The sequence below is a fragment of the Halichoerus grypus genome, chromosome 14 (assembly GCF_964656455.1).
Source record: "Halichoerus grypus chromosome 14, mHalGry1.hap1.1, whole genome shotgun sequence".
NCBI classification, from domain to species: Eukaryota; Metazoa; Chordata; class Mammalia; order Carnivora; family Phocidae; genus Halichoerus; species Halichoerus grypus.
In genome coordinates this window covers 43,213,114-43,234,375 of record NC_135725.1, presented here as the reverse complement: position 1 = coordinate 43,234,375, position 21,262 = coordinate 43,213,114, and the positions used below count along the sequence as shown (strand labels likewise).

At 38.0% G+C, this 21,262-nt stretch overlaps 1 protein-coding gene across 10 annotated transcripts in view; it reads left to right on the top strand.

Moving 5' to 3' along the window:
- The window catches only part of BNC2 (basonuclin zinc finger protein 2), a 429,802-nt gene that overhangs the window by 186,835 nt on the left and 221,705 nt on the right, over positions 1–21,262 (top strand). For 2 of the 10 annotated variants that reach the window (XM_036124358.2, XM_036124351.2), the window contains exon 2: positions 17,726–17,786. The exons of the other annotated variants lie outside the window; for them this stretch is intronic. In XM_036124358.2, coding sequence (XP_035980251.1) covers positions 17,727–17,786 — 60 coding nt within the window. In that variant the 5' untranslated portion in view covers position 17,726. The remainder of the gene's footprint in view (positions 1–17,725; positions 17,787–21,262) is intronic. 10 annotated transcript variants of the gene reach the window in all.

The following is a 21,262-nucleotide window of genomic DNA, read 5'->3' as shown; positions in this document are numbered from 1 at the left end:
GTTTGGATATTTTGAGTTAGTCATAATGAGTAACATTACAGAAATGAGGATTTACGTTGAAAACACATAGTCTACCTTCTTCCACCTCCAAAAAAAAAAAAAAGGAAAAAACTTCTGTTAGGGTAGATAATGGAATCTCTGTGTGTGAGATTCTTTAGGACTCAGTATTTTTTTCATATGATTTCATAATTTAAACCTGGGAATTATCTGAATTATTTATATAATCTAATGTCTTCATTTTATAGATTTGGAAACCAAGGTGCAGAAATTTTTTAAAACTTACCCCAAATTACATAGTTAGTAAAAACATTCTCCATTTCTAATGTGTCAGAGCCTTGAAGAATACTGTTTACTGGTTTTTATTCCTTTAGAGTTTGCAAGCATTATATAGCAAGGTTCTAAGTTCTTATCACAGAAAATTATTTGACTCATTGTATCCCTTGTTCTGGATACTCTGAGTGAGCATTAATACCAGAAGGCTACACGGTAGCCTTTAGGTACCACAGTAATAGTGTTAGCAGGTTCCCTCATGAAAACAGCAGATCCTTCTATCTGATGCAGGAAGTGTGCTAACTTGATGCTAAGAAATGGGATGTTTGGGTCTGGCTTTTTTTCTTTTCTCTTCTAGAAAGTGTGAGTTCGTTATAGAATTTAGGTGTTTGACAAAAGCTAGCTCTTGAACATTAAGAGGTGGAAATAGTTCCATCTAAATAATCCCTGTTTCCAGAAGAGAAATGCCATTACAGACATCTGAAGAATGGAATTAGCCACGAATCTAAGTGTTACTTTTTTTTTTTTTTTTAAAGATTTTATTTATTTATTTGAGAGAGAGAGAATGAGAGAGAGCACATAAGAGGGGGGAGGGTCAGAGGGAGAAGCAGACTCCCTGCCGAGCAGGGAGCCCGATGCGGGACTCGATCCTGGGACTCCAGGATCATGACCTGAGCTGAAGGCAGTCGCTTAACCAACTGAGCCACCCAGGCGCCCTAAGTGTTACTTTTTAATGTTCAATACTTGCCAGTGGAGTTTCATGGAGCACAGAGGCAGACCAAGCCCCTTGAAACCATCGTTTTTATAAAAACCATCTTTAAGGGCCTTTTTGACTATGGTACTATGTTTGTATCCTATAAAAAGTGAGCTGAATAGACAGTGTTTCTGCCCTCTAGGAGTTTATAATCAAAAACAGATAATATAGTTGACATCTGTTATTATATTAATGTCCTACAAATAAACACTGATCAAATACATAAATAAAAGTTTTATATCAAAGACAAGTAAAAACCTTTTTGCTTGCCCAATTAAATAAGTAAATAGACCTCCTCATCCCCACACTGAAAGTATCATGGATGATGTAAAATGACTAAACTGGAATAATCCTGACACCAAGATAATCCTTTTAGATTGTTATTTTTAGGGGCTTTCAAAGAGTGCTGGCATTACCCTGATGTCACTGATAGCTTATTGTAAACGGGTCTGGATTCAGACATATTGTTTTTATCTTTCTGGTTGAATTTTCCTCCCTTTCTGGAATTTTCTCATTTCTGTCTGTTGACTGGTGGTACTTGATATTGTAAACCAACATCCTGGAGTGTACTTTAAAAAATTTATCCAAGCCCCTGATGTTAGTAGAAATGATTTTTTTAAAGCTAGCAGCCTTTTTTCCCCTTTAAATCACTAGAAACTGCAGGAAAACAAATATAGGAGCTTAAGATTGATGCTATAACAAGATGAAGTTCTATATCCAAAAGGCTTTGAGGGAAATATTGGTTAAAAAATGTAAGTTCACAACTTTGGAATAGACAGATCTGGCTTTAAGTTTGAGTAAAGCTAGACTAACTAAAATCAAACATAAATGTTGGCAGGGGGAGATAAGGCATTGAGTTTGATAAAATGTTTTCTTTCTGCATGCTTCAATTTTAATGCAAGGTATTTTAACAGTCACTTCATTTTTGAAGTGTGAACATTGGGAAGTCTAAACATAAACCCATCTTAAAGTTCAAAATATTTAAAAAAAATAGCTATCCCTACCCCAGTGTAGGTGTGTGTCTGTGTAAATTAAAGCATGTGGATGCATAAATTAATTAGAAGAACAGTTACTGATATAAATCAAACTTATTTGGTACACTGATGAAATGAGCATTGTTTATAAGATTATCTTGTTATTTAATCTCTTCTATATAAACCTGGCTGGTTAGCATTATGAAGTAATAATACAATTAATGTGATGATGGTATACTTTTTCTTGGTACAGGCCTGATCCTGCAGGCCTTTCTTGACTGGGATTTGTGTATATAGAGGGCCATCAGAACTGGAAATTTTAATTAGCAAGAATGTTCCTCCCCTCCCCCTCCAGTTGTGTTCTGTTCCCTGGGATACTTTATTCTTTTTGAACCGCTCATCTACTGACCCCAGAAGAAAAAACTGCCTTCAGATATTATTTTCTCAAAACTGTGCAGAGTTCATTATGAGAGTTACCTGCTATCTTCAAGCTGTATGCCGCTGTGCCACTGGGTCTCAAATAAAGAGAAAGTTTTACTTATAAATGAAGCCATTAGGAATTTCTTGAATAAACAAAAAAATTTTTTTAAATCTTTGATGTGCAAAGGAATTTTGCTTATAACTCCTAGTCATATAAGTCCATGTCTAACATATGCAAGGAACATTCATTACCTTCCATGTGAAAGGGAAAGCACTCCTATTAGCTAGGGAGCAGAAAACAGAAACACTTAAAAAAAAAACAAAACAAAACAGAATCCTAGTGCAAAAGAAAATTGTTAGTGTCAGTAGTTAGTACTTGATTCAGGACTTTTGCTGGCATTTTTTGCCCTTTTTACTCTGCCTGCTTTCTTCATACCCATCCCCCTTACTCCATGAAGTTGGTTTCTTTATGTCCCCAAATGAAAACTTTGCTTTTGGGAAATTGAATCAAAGATGTGTATTTTATTGATTTTGCTCTCAGGTTGCTTAAGTACTTCATGGCATTCCTTTATTCTTTAACAGAATTTGGTAGTAGTGCCTAATAATTTAACCAAGGACTTGCAGAAAAACAAATGTCGGGGCGCCTGGGTGGCTCAGTTGGTTAAGTGACTGCCTCCGGCTCAGGTCATGATCCTGGCATCCCGGGATCGAGTCCCACATCAGGCTCCCTGCTTGGCGGGGAGTCTGCTTCCCCCTCTGACACTCCCCCCCTCATGCTGTCTCTCTCTCTCATTCTCTCTCTCTCTCTCAAATAAATAAATAAAAATCTTAAAAAAAAAAAAAAAGAAAAACAAATGTCACAGGTAATTCCCTCTTGATTTACTTTTATGAATGGAGCTTGATGACTGATAATTGTTGTTACTACCTAATCTCATCTAGAGAATGGATTTATTAGGACAGTGTCCTTTTAGGATTATACACAAGGCAGTTATGATTGTGTATAATTAATCTTAATTGTGATTTCATTTTGCCGTGAACAATCAGGATTTTTTCCCCTCTTTACTGGTCTGTGTTGATGTTAAACACTTCCGAATTGACAAGTCAGATATTTGGATATATTATTTTAAAGATTTTTTTCTCATCTTCACGGGAGTGCCACAGATATCTCTGTTTCAAGTGATTATCTGTGATGCCATAGCAACATCCCTGGCTGTTAGCAGAATATGTGTTATTTCTGTGGTTTTGTGAATCAGTAACCACTAAAAGATTTCAGACCAATCATCTATGAATGAGTTGTTCAGAATGTCCTTAATGAGAGAAACTGTGGCGTAAGACAACCTCACAATACATGTGAGGATACTTTTTCACTGTTACACTTGGCTCTGTTCTGGATTATGCAACTTGGATTTTAAATCACTGTTCTACTATGCAGATGTATTTGATGGAGTTTGGGTCTGTTTCCTGGGAAGCCTTGCAGGACACTACTTGTCAAACCGGTATTGAAATCAGGGGATCTGCTGACTGGAGCCAAGCATATGGTGGGACAGGAAGCTTTCTGGGTTTAAGAGGTGACTAACAGTGAGCTGACTGCTCTTCTCTGCTCACTTATGAGAGCCTGCTTCTCAGATCTGATAGGAAGTAGGTTTCAGAGATTTGAGAAGACAGTATGAGGCTGCATGTCCTATTTTTAACTGGGATTGATGCAGATGATTAGAGCATATGAGGAACTCTAGGGTGTATAGTCTGGCTCTCTGTCAAGTAGAAGCCCTAGTAGCAAAAATAAAGGGCTATAGGTTGTGCCCTTCAGAGTTTTTCTGAGTATGGCTCCTCCATGGGCTGCCTCTTCTGGATGGGAAGATCCAGCCTTCTAGATCTTCTAAGGGCTTTTCTAGTTTCTCTCCTTTTATCATTTATCTTTCCTTTTTTACTGTGAATTATGTCACTATCTTATCTCTTCATATATTTTGGTACATTCAGGTGTTATTTCATTTATACATTTTAGGATCTTTTGGAGAGCTGACTTAACCTAGGTCCTCCTGCAAACAGATCATGAGATACTGACTTACATGAAGGTACTTTGTTCGGGTAGATTCCAGAGTAAGAATGAAGGACCATGGGAAACCAATACAAAGATGAATCATTAAAGTGATCAGTACTACTCCTAATGGGTGCTCATTCTCACTGGGGCCTTTGGAGGCCCCTCATGAATACATTTCCGCACAAAATAAAAGGGGGAAATGTTTACCCATTGACTCATTCTTGGTTGGTCGTTGTGGTCCTTTGAGCCTTAACTCCTTACACTTCTAATTTGTGCCTGTGCATCTTTTTCCATGTTGTCAGGAAGCATGATGCATGTGAGGCAAACTCAGATGCTATTCAGCTATAAGTGGGGGAAGTTAGGTATTGTGGCTGTAATAAGAGGTGAGACAGGGTGGGTTTTTGGTAATGCAGAGATGGAGTCCACCATAGGAACTGATAAGTTGTTTTTCATGTAGATCTAAAAGCTTAGAGTGCTTTGGAGTATTTGCTCTCCGGAATCCCTCATTTGTTGTAGTGTGCTTTTCACATGAGTTCAGTCAGGTGTGCCTTTACCTTAACTTTGTTATTTGAAGGGACTGTTGGCATTTCCTTAATAATTTTAGCATACCAGTTGGAAAATTGGTCAGACTGAAGTGATCTGGAGTGCATAATGCATTTCCCTTTCATGGACACAGGTCCCCAGCTTTATCCACATTGAAGTATAAAACATTTAGAGACATTATCTCAATTTTATTCCATATCCTTGATTTTGAAACAGGGGAAAGTTGTTAACTATTTAGCTACTGTTAATATTCTTCTAAAAAACAGTTGTCTAGCAGACTTCTGTCACAGGGTGATTCGGCTCCTTCAGATCTTCAAAAACGAAGGCCCAAATCTTCACCATGTTTTTCCAAAGGACCCAGGAACCCCAATAGGTATAGTTCATGCTTCTATTAAATCACGACATCTGATAGATTAGTGAAGATTTAGGGAAGAGTGTAAGGAAAAACTAAAAAGTAGTCCCCAGTGGGATTGAAACATTATGCATGTCTTCAAGCATTTACGTGACAGAAGAATCTGTTTCAGAAACCAACTTTTAACAAAAGCAGTTGAGTTACACAATTATTATATGTGTTTTTATTGTAGTTATGTATTTTTATTGGAGTCATGGTCCAAAAATCATAAGGTTAACTACTATCATGACTCATGCAGAGGGTATGAAACATCAAAGTTTCCTACCATCCACTCAAGCTACAATTCAAATCTGTAGCACCTTTTGCTTCTTATAAGTAGATGAACTGATCTTAGTTCCTTCTCTGTGGCATAGGATTTCTTTCCTCCCTGGGTATTCCTGTTTTTAAAGAACATACTGCTTATAGGAATGATGCTTTAAGGGTGGTAGAGAAGAACAAGTTCTCTGTTCATACAGGTAGATGGAAAGGACACTTTGCAAATGAATTGCATTTCACGGTATCTGATGTACAATAATTCCCTCAATAAATTATTATATTTTATAAAGGAAAAAGGACAGAAAAAAACCCAGACAGATTCTAATATGAATTTATAACTATTATAACATCCTCAACCATTTGGGAATTGTTACCCATTGAGACGTTTTTCTGATTTGCTCTTTTGCTCCAATTCAGAATGGACAGTGCTGTTTCAATAAAGAATTCAGTTTACTCTGCAGAACTTTCTCTTGGTCTCAGGGAGTTGAACAGTTAGGTGATTTGAGGTTAAGATATCTTAGCACCTTTAGGGCAAAATACAACCTTAAGGGAGTGATAGAATATACCATCTAGAGGATAAGGAGTTACAGATTATAAGGAAAATGATTCCCTTTGTGGGCTCTTCAGGAACAATTTTCTGTATTGTGGTTGGTCACTTTCAATGTATGGCAATTGCTTTCTATTAAAATCCCAAGCTCTAATCAATAGGTACCATATTATGCAACTTATAGTTACATTCTAACCAAAATATGTCAAATGTGGTTTCTGAGTGGCTGATTTACAGTAAGTCTTCTTCAGTCCCTAAAGTGGATATTATGACTAATTTAAACTCCCATAGACTGAGGCATTTTTCTTCATATGAAAAGTTTGTGTGTTGGGAGGTGGGAGTGGGGTGCAGAGATAGGAGGAGCAGTAAACCACTATGTCAACTTATTCACATACAGATTGATCCATTGTCATCTCTTTTGCATCTACATGGATTGTTGTGAATTATCTGCTAACCCTGGGAGAGACATGCTCTGAATTCTAATAATTTGAAATCTGTGAATCTATTAAAACCATATTTGTAGCTCTAAAAAAAAAATTGATACTCACTGGGCAGTTTGCCCAACAAGAGAAAGTCAAAGAGATTATACACTTACCCTAAGTAACAGCAACCACCTTGCCAATTCTTCGTTTGAAAGAATACAGCAGACCCAAATTATACATCTAGGGGTAAGGGGAGACAAGAAAAGAACTCAATATATCAAAATCAGAAAGTAAATTCCACAATAATGGTTACAATAATGTTTCAAGATGTGATTTCAGCATAGGCCTAGTCATTGAACTAATCATAGCTCAGATGGGTTTAAAATTGTTTAAAGCATATCCCGAGGTTGTTAAGTATGTTTACCTCTCTCACTTGAAATCAGAATATTTACTCATATACCAGTAGACCCTGAGATTACATGGGGCAGACAGCCACCTCATTGTTTGACACAAAGTGAAGCCCAGAGTGTCACAGTGACATATATTGTGGTCAAAATATGATCTTCTGATTTCCCATCCAGAGATTTTTCATCTGGTACTGAATGAACATCTTTAGCTCCTATAGTATGCCAGGAGGTAGTGATGTAAAGATGCCGAAGCTGGTGCTTCCAGGGGAGCTCTGCTTTATGCAGTAGTTTTAGGTAAGTTAACTTGTTAAGAGTTGCACTGTGATTTTCCCAAGGGATAGATTTTATCTGTTCATCTCTAGCATCTCAGCATCAGCTGTCATTCCTGGCACTTAGTAGGATGGTACCTGATAATTGCTGATGAGTGAATGTGATAAGTGCTGATCTTTGTGCCACAGAGTAACAGAGGACAGGCAAACCAAGAAAGCATTTATACACGGGATAAAGTTTTAGTCAAGTTCTTGAATAGGTAGTGTTTTCCTGTGGCAGAGAGAGTGGAGAATCAGCAAGCATAGCTGAAAGACACTCTCCTTGAGGGCAAGAATGAAATTGTGCCCATCTTTCTATACTCCAGTGTCCAGAATAATGCCTGGCACGTAGCAGGTTCTCAAGGAATATACTGTGTGGCTTTCTCTCTGTATAAACTTGAATTGTACCTTTCTTTACTTCCATATTAAGAATCTGGTAAATGTTTTGGTTTTAAAACATTTCTTGTTTGATTATATCTAAGTGATACATGCTAGAGAAAACAAAATGTTATCAAAAGAGTAATTCTCTCATTCAATTTAAGTCAATAGGAAGTCGAAAGTACTATTTCCTCAGATGATCCTTACTTTTCGATAATTGAGAATCGACTTTCTTTCTTGGGCTATTGAAGGTGACTACTTCAAATGACTACATTTGGCACTAAGTAGAGTCCTACTATTAATTTTCAGTTAACCACATTGTCGATTATCTTGTCCAGTAACAATACTTCAATTGTTTGCACTGCCTATCTCAATTGAGTAGGGCCTGGGATCAGCAAGAGCTTGATTATGGATTCTGTTCTTGTATGGGCTGGTTAGATTTGCAAAGGGAAAAACCCCTTGAATAAACATAGACAGTGCTCCAAATGTTGGTTAACTGTTAAATAAATGAATGTTATTATTACAAAGAGGACTTGGCTAAAGAAGGTAGGTCATCACATCTCATTACCGTTCTTGGATAAACAACCAACTAGTGACCGTAATTTCATAACAGTGTGTGTGTGTGTGTGTCTGTGTGTCTGTGTGTGAGTGAAATGTATTTCTCTCTGAAATTATTATTTACCTCTTTAATGGAAATAGGAGACCTAGAATGTTCATTGTTGGCTTAAACATTTTTCAGAATAAAATATTACCCTAATACTAGTTCATAAATATTTGAATTTGTGTGTGTTTTAAAACACTATAAACTCAAGCAGAAAAAATTATCAAAAGAAAAAAAATGTCAAGCAAGTAAAGTGTCCACGTGATTACATTAAAATGGAATAGACAGCACTTCCTCAAAACATCAGAATTTTTTTAAAAGGATATATCACTTCAAAAATATTTGTGAATCTTGCTTTGAATAGGTTAGTGTAGATTACATTTTATACCAGTAGCAAAACAGATAAACTTGCTGTTTAGATACAGCATTTGAACTGAGAAAACATAATCAGATCAGCGGGATGTGTGTTGAAGTGTTTAGCTACAAAATCACCCAACAGGTCTTAGCAATGAAAGCTGACCTATGGTTTCTTGAAAGGCATTTTTACTTAATTGCCAAGATAGCTCAGATATTGTTTACTGTGTTGTCAGTTGCGCTGTAGTATTCAGATAATTGAGAGTATTATTGGGCAGTAGCCTTTTTGTGCCTGTGTTTTTAAGCTATTGTTTGTTTCTTCTTATGAGCATATTAAATATTTTTAATACCACCTATTTTATTGAGGTATTCACGCTGTCAAGAAAAATAAAACATCTATATAGAGTTATGGGAGAGAACATTTGCAATGGAGATGACAAGAGATCAAGGGAATGCCAAAATTACCAGAGTGAAGAAAACAGAGAATTGAAGATGAGACCACAAACAGAGAGATAGAAAAGCCCTCTGGCAAAACATAGCTCTGGAGGAAAGTATGTTAGAAGGTGGAACTTCATAGAAAAAAATGTATTTTATAGGGGAAAATATACTAAAAGTCACATGACTTCCTATTTATTTGAAGTAGAAATTCAGATTTTATGCAAGAAATAACCTACTCAAAGGAATTATTAATGAAGTAATTATTAAAATTACTGCTGTTTTAAAAACACAGATAATCATTGAATCATTACAAAGAAAACAGCTAACAAATTGATAAATTTTCAAATACAATATTGATTAAATATTTTCATTATTTCTGATCCTGGAAGTCCTTATTGTAAAAATGACTAAAAAACTAATTATGGTAGTTTGTGTCTTTTTAATTAGTGATGATTTTCTAGGAAGAGTTAAACTGGTACGAAGTATATGTTTACAGATTTTTTTAAGCTTGTTATTTTTATAATCAAATGCTTAATTATAAAGGAAAGAAAATTTGGGAACATCCACCTTCGACTTTTAGAAAGAAGTTTAGAGGACACGAAATAGCATAGTAGAGATAGATGGTCTTTGATCACTGTGTTTAGGAATGCAAATATGATCATATTGTGAATGATCCTCATTTGATTTGCCAGTTTTATGATGTTTGATAGCTTAGTTTAAGAAGTAGTAAATTTTGTTTTGATGAGAAATTAACTGGCAGTATGAATTTTCATATCTCCAAATTAGTCTTAGATATAAATTCATGATGCTAGTCAAATATTAAACGTACTTCTGTGTTTGGTGACAGGATAGTTTCAAACTGTAAATGAAGACAGTAAGGATTGCTCAATGTAAAGGAAGTTAGGGCTCTGCTATGGGATAGTTTCTATGATTTCTAGGGCACCTCCCTGATTTATAAAGAATTCCTTAGATTCAGAACAGGCTAGGTATCTGCAGCATTAGACATAATATTTCGTTGATATAAGTGAAACATTCCAATGCACACATTTCATGTTGACATGCTTACAGAAAAAGTCGCCGAATTATAATTATTAGATGTAAGATTTGCACAGGCACGTATATTAGCCAGTTGCAGGATGACACGGCCATGTACATTTTGCTCAAGACTTAGCTCAGGTGTTTCTTCTGTAAAAGTGCTCTCAGCACCTTGTCCACCTGGTCTGTGTTTCTTGCCCATAGAGCTTTCTGGGTATCCCTCTGCTCCTTTCCTACCACACCATCTGTTCCTACCATACTGTGTTATAATTGCTTTCTTAGTTATTCTTACCCCATTTCTTTAGGCTGCCGTAGTGCCTTGATTTGTGGCCATGTCTCATTCATGTTGGTGTCTTTACCACACAATACCGTGTCTGGCACATGTCTCTCAGATGCTGGATGATGGCAATATCACCTTAGATTCGTAGAGCATTTTTCATTTATCTTCCCCTCTATTTAGACAACTAGGCATGGGGCCATGCTATTTAATTTACAGATAAAGAAAAGGCAAATGATTTGATCAGACTCCACAGTGGGTGTCAGACCCAGTCCCCAACTGCCTGCTTTGGGTTGGTTGGTCCTTCTGTATTGCTGGTTCTTTATCATAGTAACACAGTTAATGTTAATGAGGCTGATTGAGACCAGGTTTAAAGCTGGGAAGGTTTATCCCCAGATCAAAATAGTATATTCAGCCAAAGACAACTACCACCTTCCTCTTACTTGCTCCTTTTTTTCTAAGTGCTGTTACTGCCCCTGCTATTATTTTTCTGTCATTTTCATGAATCTGTCATCGATGTGAGCACTTAGAAACCATGCCCAACCCCAGACCCAGACTGGGATAAGGCAATCTTCAGAAGTGTTTCGCAAATAGAATTTCTGAATGTGCAGTTGCTTTACTATGAAGCCAGATCTTTGTGGTGCACCAAATCAGTCCCAGGCTAAAGGACAGAGGCCCTAGCAGAAACTTGGTGTAACTGCTTGAGTTGAGACCACCGTTTAGTGCAGTTGGAGTGGAATGTTATTGGACACAAAAGTTTGGCCCCGTGAAATTGTGGTTAAGAGGGCTGGTAAGAATCGTGGGCATTCTGGCAAAGGCAGACATTGGAGGAGAAGGAGGACACTAATGTGCCACAGCACCGGCAAGTAACAGCTGAGGATTGACATGATAGGGTAGGCATCCTCGGGGCTGTGGAGGTGTAGTGCTCAGTGACATGGAGCACTGTCCGTTGAGTCCAGTGTTTGGGATGAAATGAGCACTGCCTTCATTAGTCCAGTGTTGGTCCTTTTCTTGTCATAGTATTTCCCTTTTCATCGAGAAACAGTAAGGATGAAGGCCTTACCAGAGAAGCAGGGAATCAAGGACTAACGGAGGGTTCAATTTGTATGGCAGATCTCTAATAAGAATGGCGAGATACTTGCGTTAGATCTTTCCTTTCATGGGGATTACCTCCTCCTCTGTTTTGGACCATACACTTAATATTACAAACTTTATGGCTAGTCTCTAGACAAGTTCCTATGTGTCTAATAGTACATTTACTCAAATAGGAACTTGCTTATTAAGGCAAAGATTTTTGGAAAATCTGCTTTCCTGAGTCCCCTTTCATATTTTCTTTTTACTAAGTAAGGAAGTAATATTCACACCTCACACTTTAATTTAAAATTTTGTTCAGTGTATTAGATATCCCAGCAGGCTATATGTATATTATATATATATATAACCTGCTGGGATGGATAATCCTTGTTTTTGAGATTTTGGAAAAAGCTGTTTTGTGATTTTTTTTTTTCCTTGTGTGATGTCAGAGTACAGAGGTAGAACCTGAGTGTAGTTACAGAAAGACACAGTTTTAGAGCAAATGTTGTAAGAACTTGAATAAAAATACCAAGATTATCAGATATCAGAGTTCATTATGTTTCAGCCTCTTCTTGTTATAATGTGGCCCAGAGTCACACAGATGGAGTAAATAACCCAGTTGGTAAATGAGACTGAATCTATGTATATGTTAGTTCAAAATAGTGGGCTGCCTGCGAGTCACTGGGATTGTTGCCGGGGGGGGGGGGGGTGGTGGAGGTTATGGGGATGTTGATAGAATTGCCACATTTTAGAATGAAACCAATTAAATAAATGATCAGAGTAGATTGAGACCTCCTTGAGGACAGACTGGGAGTTTTCCTCTTTATGTCCCTCCTGTTTAGGGTACTGACTGGGAGTAGTAGGGGCTTACAAGTATTTAAGTAATTGCATGAAAACCATTGATTCAGTAGCCTTACTGAAGGATGATATTTCTAGGGAAGAAACTAGTGGAAAGTTCTCCCTGATTTTATGCCATCAAATGTTCATTCCTTTTTCTGTTTTAAGTTGTATATTTTTTATTTTATTTTTATTTCTTGTGATGAGTTAAAATCTGCCAGTTTTCTCTGGCTGTGCTCCATTGTGATCAGTGTTTCTCTTCTAGAATTTGAAGAAAGTATTGGAGATGTGGTCTGATTAAGTGTGTAATAGAATGGGATCTTGTCCTGTTCTTTACTTTGTAGGTTTGTTTTGTTTACTTTTTTGAGCATATGTTCTAAAATGTGTTAAATATGTAGCATCATAACATCTATCATTTAGAGGACCAGAATATCTATTTCAAGTACACAAAATAAACTCAAGAACTAATATGTCACTCCTTTCCCTTCTGAAGGAGAAATATTAGGAGTTTAATGGGTTGAATTGAAATTTCCTTTTGAATGGTTAACTAAATTGCTATCACCTTGTAAGCCCCTAAATCCCAATCTGTTTTTCTAAGGAAACATATTTGCAGCTGTTTCAAATAACTGGTGGTTTGAAGATGATTGTTAGCGTGGTTTTCTACACACCCAGCTCTGTTACTTGTCTTTGAAGCTACAGAGCTGGCTAAGGAGTTGAGTTAAATAATTTCAGATTCGTTTTATTCATTAAATATTCTGGTTTAAGAAAAACTCTCTGTTAATATTTAATTCTGTAGTAGTCATTTACAAGATAGTTTTTGTTCTTATGTGACTTTACATAGACGTTTGAAACATTTTTGAGAAGTTAATTCTATTTATTGATTTTTTTCCAATTCAGGGAACTGTGTCATAACAAATCACTTATATATATATCTGGTCTTTAAAGATAGGTAAGAAAATGAGATGAGTAGAAGTTTATAGCTGCCTTAGTAGGAGTCTCCAAAGCAGTAAGTCTGTACAGAATTTAAAATTAGGAGGCAGAGAGCTCTAGAGTCTTCTGTAATGTGGACCCACACATGATTTTCACCTCTGGGGAGCTACCATGGAGCTTATATCGTTTATTCATCGCTTTCCGATGTGCTACTGAAGTCAGTCTCCCCATAAACTAGAGAGGTAGGCACAGCAGGTGGTACTCACTGTTTTATAAATGAAGAAACTGACTTAGAGAGGTTATGTGGTTTACCCAAGTAAACTCACAAAGCTAGCAAGGACTACCTTTAGTAGGACCTAAACCCAGGGTTTCTCATTTCACATTGAGCTTATTGTCCATTGCATCATGCTCCTGTGACACAGGAAGGAAGCATGGACTCACCACCCCTTTCCTTCTCTCTAGGAATGGAAAAAGGAAGTCCTTGGTTGTAATCACAGTTTTAGCATGTGACCCTGGGAAGGGTACTTATCTTGAGCGTCAGGTTTTTTTTACCTTTAAAATGGGAACAGTGGTATTTGCTTTTTTATAGTATTTCAGATTAAATGAAATCATGCATCACTTTGGATGGCACCTTTTGTGGGCACTCAATTTTTTTCTACCTCCCCCACCTTTTTTTTCTTTTTGTCCAAAGAAGATTGGTTTTATTTGTGCAGGCACATTATAGGCCCTGCTAATGGGTATCTTAAGCAGCTCTTGTTCTGCTAAGTTGTGGGAAGTGTGCACATAACAAGGAACTAATACAAAGTGCTGTGCAGTACAGTCGCCCTACGTATTAAGAACCAGGAGGAGTACAGATAAGGAGCAATAATGTATTCCTCTGGAGTCAGGTTAGAAAAGGAGGTGCTATTTTGAGCTGGTCCTTGATGACTAAAAGATGTGGAGTTTTCAGAATGTGCAAGGCACTGAAGGCGTGGGAAGCATCATGAGCAGAGTGCTAAGTACGTACAACATTTGGGGAACAGCTAAATAAGGGGTCCCAGGTATGGGTGAAACTTCCTGGGAGAAAAGATGATAATAGATTTATAAAGTGGTCTAGATAGGATAATTTGGCTGTATTCATATAACATTAATTGAGCATATAATTCTGTTTCAGGCACTGATTTCATTGCTGATTGTCCAATGGTGAATATGACAAAGTCCTTTTCTCCTGGAGATTATATTTCAGTGGTGAAGACAACTAATAATAATAGACAAAACAGATATGGTGTGCAGTAAGAGCTATGAAGAAAAACAGAACAGAGCAAAAGGATGAGGAGTTAGGGTGGGAGGGGCCTGCTATGGGGTGATCAAAAAGGCAGCTTGGAGGAGATGACATTTGGGCAGAGACCTGAGTGAAATTAGAGAGTGAGCCCCACACAGGTCTAGAGGAAGAACATTTTAGCAGAGGGAAAGAAATAATACTCTGATGTAAGAACAGACTTGGTGATCTTAAGAAGCAATGTGGTTGTCAGTAAAATTCAACTTAAAGGATCCTGAAATTTCAGAAGGGCGTGATAAAAAGGATAGCCTTTCTATGTGGGAGCAGAGTGTCATCTGACTGTAACACTATTCTTAGGGTCCTCTGCATTAAGTGCATGCATACATGTTTTCTCCTCTTCCATCTATCTGCCGTTTACCCACCCAGCCATCCAGTCACCCATCCATGTATCCGTTCATCCAATATTTGTTGAGTACTTTCTATGATGCCGGCACAGTTCTAGGCCCTAGCTCTCAATTGAACCCATGCTTAAGTTTAATCCCATTCCCAAAAGTAGACCATTGTAGAATGACTTATGTGTTGGCTTCATCTATTTTTCTGAACTTAGTTGATAATTTTAAGATAATGTAAACTGTCATCTTACTACCTTCTGCCAGGTCAGTGGGTCATATGTACTTCAGCTGTTGGTAACATCTTCCAGGGTGTAAGAGTTGAAAAAAGGGGCAGAAAAAGAGTACCCACCACATCTGGGTAAAGAGAACACAGATACTGGATATTTAATAGTTGGATTGTCTGTTCTGGGCTACTTAGTGAATCATCTGTGTGGCAAAATGCAGCCTTTCCCTAAGAGACAGACCAAGTTGTTTATTGATGCTGGGGAGGAAAAGGGTTGGGCACATACTTGCAAGACCTATGATCTTTCCCAGAATTTGGAAGGATAAGGGAATTGCTAAGAATTTGACATTGGAACTGTTCCCTCTAATTGTGGCTTTGGCCATTTGAAGGAAAAAAAAGTTAAGGAATCCAGAAGGTGATATGCAGAACAATATGAAAGCTATTCACGGTAAAAATAAGCATTTAGCCAAGCATTTGGCCAAGTTAATGTGTGTTTTAGTTTCAGGCAGTGTAAACTGAGGTGGCCTTGTTTCACAGTGACATTTAGAAAAATTAACTAAAATATATCAGCTGCTCAAAGTTTTGCTTTCTTTCCTCTTTCTCATTTTCCCTACCAGCCTCTTATACCGGTTTTTTTCTTTCTATACTTTGAGATTATTGCAAAAACACTTAATGACACTCATACTTAAAATTTTGTTAATTCTAGATAGACAATTTAACAATGCACATTTCTGCTCTTTCTATAGATACTACTAATTTGGAGAATTTCTAATTTGCCAGACAGTTGGCATTGTAAGCTAGAGCTCACCTTCCTCTCAAATTAGTGTCTCCTAGGGACGCCTGGGTGGCTCAGTCGGTGAAACGGCTGCCTTGGGCTCGGTCATGATCCCGGGGTTCTGGGATTAAGCCCCATGTTGGTCTCCCTGCTCACAGGGAATCTGCTTCTCCCTCTCCACCCCCCCTGCCCCCCCCCCGCTAGTGCCCGCTCTTGCTCTTTCAGGCACTTTCTCTCTCTCAAATAAATAAATAAAACCGATCTGGATGCCATATCTCTCTTGTTTCAGGGGATCATGGTCTATTATTGAGACTATTTTTCCTACTTACCAGTTTAATTTTAATTCCTTTTAAATTCCTATCTAAACCCTCCTCAGGTGGGAATTGGGAAGGTCATTCTAGACTCTTTCCTCTCCCTAGCTCCTTCCCCAAATCCAAAAGGCAACTAACTCTGCTGTTTCCCTCGTTTCTCTCCAATCCCAGTGCCTCTGATCTTGTAAAGACTCCCATTATTTCTTCATTTCTAACTCAACTTTAACTTTCTCTTGGTTGTCCCACCTGTTGCAACTAGAGTGTTCTAACATGCAGATCTGACCCTCGTCACTCCCCACTTCCGCACTCCCAAACCCTGTTCTTCCCTTATTCACTTACCTGCTACTATGAGGGAAGAGTTGAGTTCTCTCATTCCTCCACTCTTTCTCCAGGTAGTTAGGCACTCACTTCCTCTGTGCTTCCTGAACACCATACACCAGGATTTCTCAACCTCGGATCTATTGACATTTCATGTTGACTGATAATTTGCTACGGGGCGCCATGTTGTGCATTGTAGGATACTTAGCAGCATCTTTGACCTCTACCCATTAGATAAGGGTAACATATTCTCCCCTGTCCCCACCCCCATGTACAACCAAAAATGTCTCCAGATGTTGCCAAGCGTTTCCTGAGCAGCAAAACCTCCCCTGGTTAAGAACACTGCCCTTTTATGTACCTTTTCTGAAGCACTTACAATAATATCTTGTGTTTATGTCCTTACTTGTTTATCTTCTGTGCTGTCGGAGGTCAGATCCAGGCACCTCTGCATCTGGAACAGTGTTGAGACCGAGTGGCCCCTATTCAGCATTTGCTATCTGAGTATATGTCAGGATGGTCCCCTTATTATTGTTCCCTGACAAATGAGAAAGGACAGTCAGCAACTTATAGAATTGTGCCATTCTGCAAGAGATATATTTTGATAGTTTAATTTGATAATTTATGGTGTTTTGCTTTGTAATCAGTGAATCCAAGGTAATATTCTGTAGGTACATGAGGAAGTTGTACTTTTGCCAGAGTTCTTTTAAAAATAGACTAGATTTTTTTTTTTAAGGCCAATCCATTCATTTCATTAATTTATCAATCATGTCAATCATCTGCTTTATACCAGGGAATTTATTTATTCCTGGATGAAACAGTCTTACCCTTTCAGGGTCTTTTAGGCTTTCCAGATAGATATTCAAGGAGTAATTTTAATATAGTAAGATAAAAGCAAGTCATTACAGCAAGGATTTCCAAGATAGTGAGCTGAGACAGACCCTCCAGGCAGCGGGGCCTTGTGGGTGTGTGGAGGGTTAAGGGGATGCTTATGTGACATTCCAAGTAATCTTAATAAGTCGATGCTTTGTAGAATTTAGCAATAAGCAATCCTTCCTCTTTTTTTTTTTTTTTTGGCTTTTATTGGCCCAGTGATGAACATTTTATATTTCCTTTATGCTGTGTTTTAATGATTTTCTCTCCCCCATTTTTCCCTTCTTTACCTGAATTTCTGTAGTATGAAGCATAATGTGGCAAGTATTCTGATCTCATGGCCTCCGCTGTCTGCAGAGGTGTATGTGAGTGAGACCCCTTTTAATCATTCGTATAATGATTGGTGGCTCCCTGTTGTTAAACCACAGTTATTGATCCATCATCACTGAAGTACATGGCTGAAGGAACTGGTGCTGTCAGGCATTGATTGACTAGGAAGGAAGTGTAGAGCTATTCTAACTCACTTTTATTTTCATCAGCAACAGTTACAGTAGAGACTTGTGCAAGACCTCCATGATGGAACATCACTTTTCCTGCATTAAGAGGTGTCTGATGTGACTGAAATTGCCAGGATAACTCAAACTGCTGCATTTAAAATAGTTAGAACAGAAGAAACTGTCCAAAACCTTCTTATCTGACTTGGCTAATGGTTCAGACTCTGGAAAATAAATTTGGGAGGTGGGGGATGCGTGAGAAAGATCAGATCTAGTATAAAATTGTTCCTAAGCAAACTGAAGAATATAGAATACATGTTAATGTTTTATTGAAGAGATATTTCTACACAAACTGTGCAGTCAGACAAAACAAGCAGGTTTTTGTATACGTAAAACGCTTGGATGACTGTTCAAATCATTAACTTCAGGCCCTAATTAATAGCTGTCTCTTGGTACAGTTTCTACATTTTGGTCAGTTTCAGGAGGATTTGGGGCCTCTATGTGCAAATATGTTAGACAAGGATACAAACTGAAGATACTGTACTTCTTGAAGGTGCCTCTCTTGCATTTAGTACATCTTACATATATTTTAAAATCCAAGATGAGCATTGTTTATTTTAATGATGCTTTAATAATGCTCCTGTCATGGCTTTAATTCTAATTAGAACAAAGAAGGACAAGAACAACAAAAATAAGTGAGGGGTAGGGGTGGCAGAGGAAGGGCGAGAGGTATGCCTTACATTACAAGAGTGAAACCAAAAAAAGGACAAAAGCTACCATTCCTAGTGACATTTTATCTATGCCTCAGAGCCTGTGCGTTTGTCCCTCTCTCTGAATATTTTAGTTTTGTTATAATTACAGCATCTTGCCTGCACTTTGTCCCTCTGATCCTTTGTTAAAGCCCAGATCACTCTGTGCAGACGGGGCTCGTAGGTGTGATTTATTGAGTGACAAGTGGCTGTGGGTAGAACACCCGCCTCTGTACCTGACTAAAGTGTTAGACATCACAGAGCTGGGGCAGGCAGGAGGGGGCTGGGAAGGGGGTGGGGGAGGCGAAAAGCAAAGAGCAGTAACACAACGGCTCCTGGATACAGATCAGACAAGAGGTTCTGCCACAAATCACCTAGAAACATGTCAGACGCTGCATGTTTGTTGTTTTACACTGAGGGCACAGCCGTAGTCCAAAAGTATTGATTCTTTTCTTTGTACAGAGACAGAGACTGTCAGCCCTAGCCGGCTGACCTTGGTATGGCGCAGACAACTATTCCCCACCCTGCCGACCAGATGAACCCCACAGGAAAAGCCCAGGCTAGATATGCCAATGTCCACTTCACAGGCACAGAGAGAAACCCATGCCTGCTGAAACGGCTCCTTCTGTTTCCCAAGCAGCTCTCCCCCCTGCGCGCCTGGGCCCCCCAGAGTGCTCTTGTGACAGAGCACTGGAGGCAGGATTCTTGGAGTGTGTGTCTGTGTGTCTGTGTGTGTGTGTCAAAATGCACAAAAAGAACCCCATTTTATTTTGTTTAACTGTGAGATAACCTGGAGGATGTCTGGCTGGTGGTATGTATGTGTGTGCATTTTGTGTTTGAGGATGCAAGAGGAGATAGTTTATTTTCTGTTTGTATATATCAAAAGAGAAATCTCTGTGTGTGGGCACTTAAATGTGTTCTGATTTTGGGGGGGGTAGGGGCTAGAGGGGTGAGTTTTCTCCTCTTTCTCTGTTCCAAAAGCTTTGGAGACAGGTGAGATATGGGGAAAAGAAATCACCTCTCTTAATTCACATGTGATTATTTTCAAAGTTGTTTAATAGTAAAACTACCTAGATCCAATTGAGACACCAACCCACAATTCTCTTTCTAATCTTAAACCCTGTAGTAATCTTTAATCATTTTGCAGCATTTAAGACATTTGATTTATTTTGAAAACCAAGTAATTTTTAGCTGTAAAAACTTGTTTGTAATTTAGAATTTCTACTTGTTTGGGCTGAATATAAACACAAATATATAGCCATCAACATTTGAAATAAAGAGTTTAAAACTGAAGCCTCTGAACCCTTAGGAAGCAGGGACCACAGAGGGCCTTTCAGCAACCACAGCTGGCCTCTGCCGGACCAGGCAGGCTTGCCTCCAGTGAAATGGAAGGTGTTTCCAGTGACTCCTTCCCAAAGCTGAGTGTTTTATTTTCACTAACAATAATAGGGAGGATGCCTTTCTGCCTTTCTCTTCTAGGAATGTTGTCGCATGCACGATGCCTGTCCATAAGATTGAGCAGTCCATGAGGAAAATTCAAGTAGCTCTCCAGTTTTGCCTGAACAAGAACATGAGACACACTGATGGAAAAGTGGTGATGTCATGTGCACTTAGGGATATTAAAAAAAACAAACAAAAAACCTTCTCTTTTAAAAATAAGGTTTCTCTTTTCCAGATAGAGTAATGCAAACAGGCTCAGTGTATGTGATAAGATACAGAATTTGTACAACTCACCTTAATCTTTTATTAAAATGAGTTTGTTTAAAGTGGACCATTGAAGATAAAAATAGCAAGTACATGTAAGGCGTCTTAAACTCATTACTCACTTGTATGAGAAACTCTTTTATTTTCTACATCTATACTTTCACGTTCATACTATTTGTTCAAGTGACTATTTGGCAATCCTAAAAGAAAACTCAGTGGTTAAAAAAAATAATTTGTTTTATGGTCAGTTTGTTACTTGATCTTAAAGTGAAAGATCTTTTTTGAGGTAACTGGGATCTGCAGACTCCTAACAGGGAAACAGTTTCTAACAAATGTGCTGTTCTCTGAAAACAGTGTAAGGCCTAACTAATTATTTTGGTTTCTCATGTCGATTCTAAATACTTCTCATTCTTTTCATTGTGTCTTTTTCATCCAAAACAACCTTACATTTTAAGGGTAAGGAGAACAGCAACTCTGCTTTTGGGTATTGAAAAAACAACAATGAATTATTTATATTTAGGATATATCAGTGTCTTGACAAAAGAATATTCTAGTTATAAAATGGAAGATGAGGAGTGACTAAGCTATCTAAGAAATACCATGTACGAAAAATAATGCAGAGAACAGATGAAGAATTGTTTAAGATCTGAACACTTTATTTTTTTAACATTCTACTTTTCTTTTAATATATGCATGCTAATCATCTGTCTTTCTCTTTTCCCTGTATATGTTATACCCACTTGATTTACTACTGAAATTATATTGCTTTTGAAAGTGTCAGTTGAGTTATCCCCTGCCTTGTTAGTATCATGTTTGATTTCTTGGACAGAGACATAAATCACTATCTAATATGTAGGTCTTTTGAAGACGCACCCAAGGTTTATTGCCAGTAAC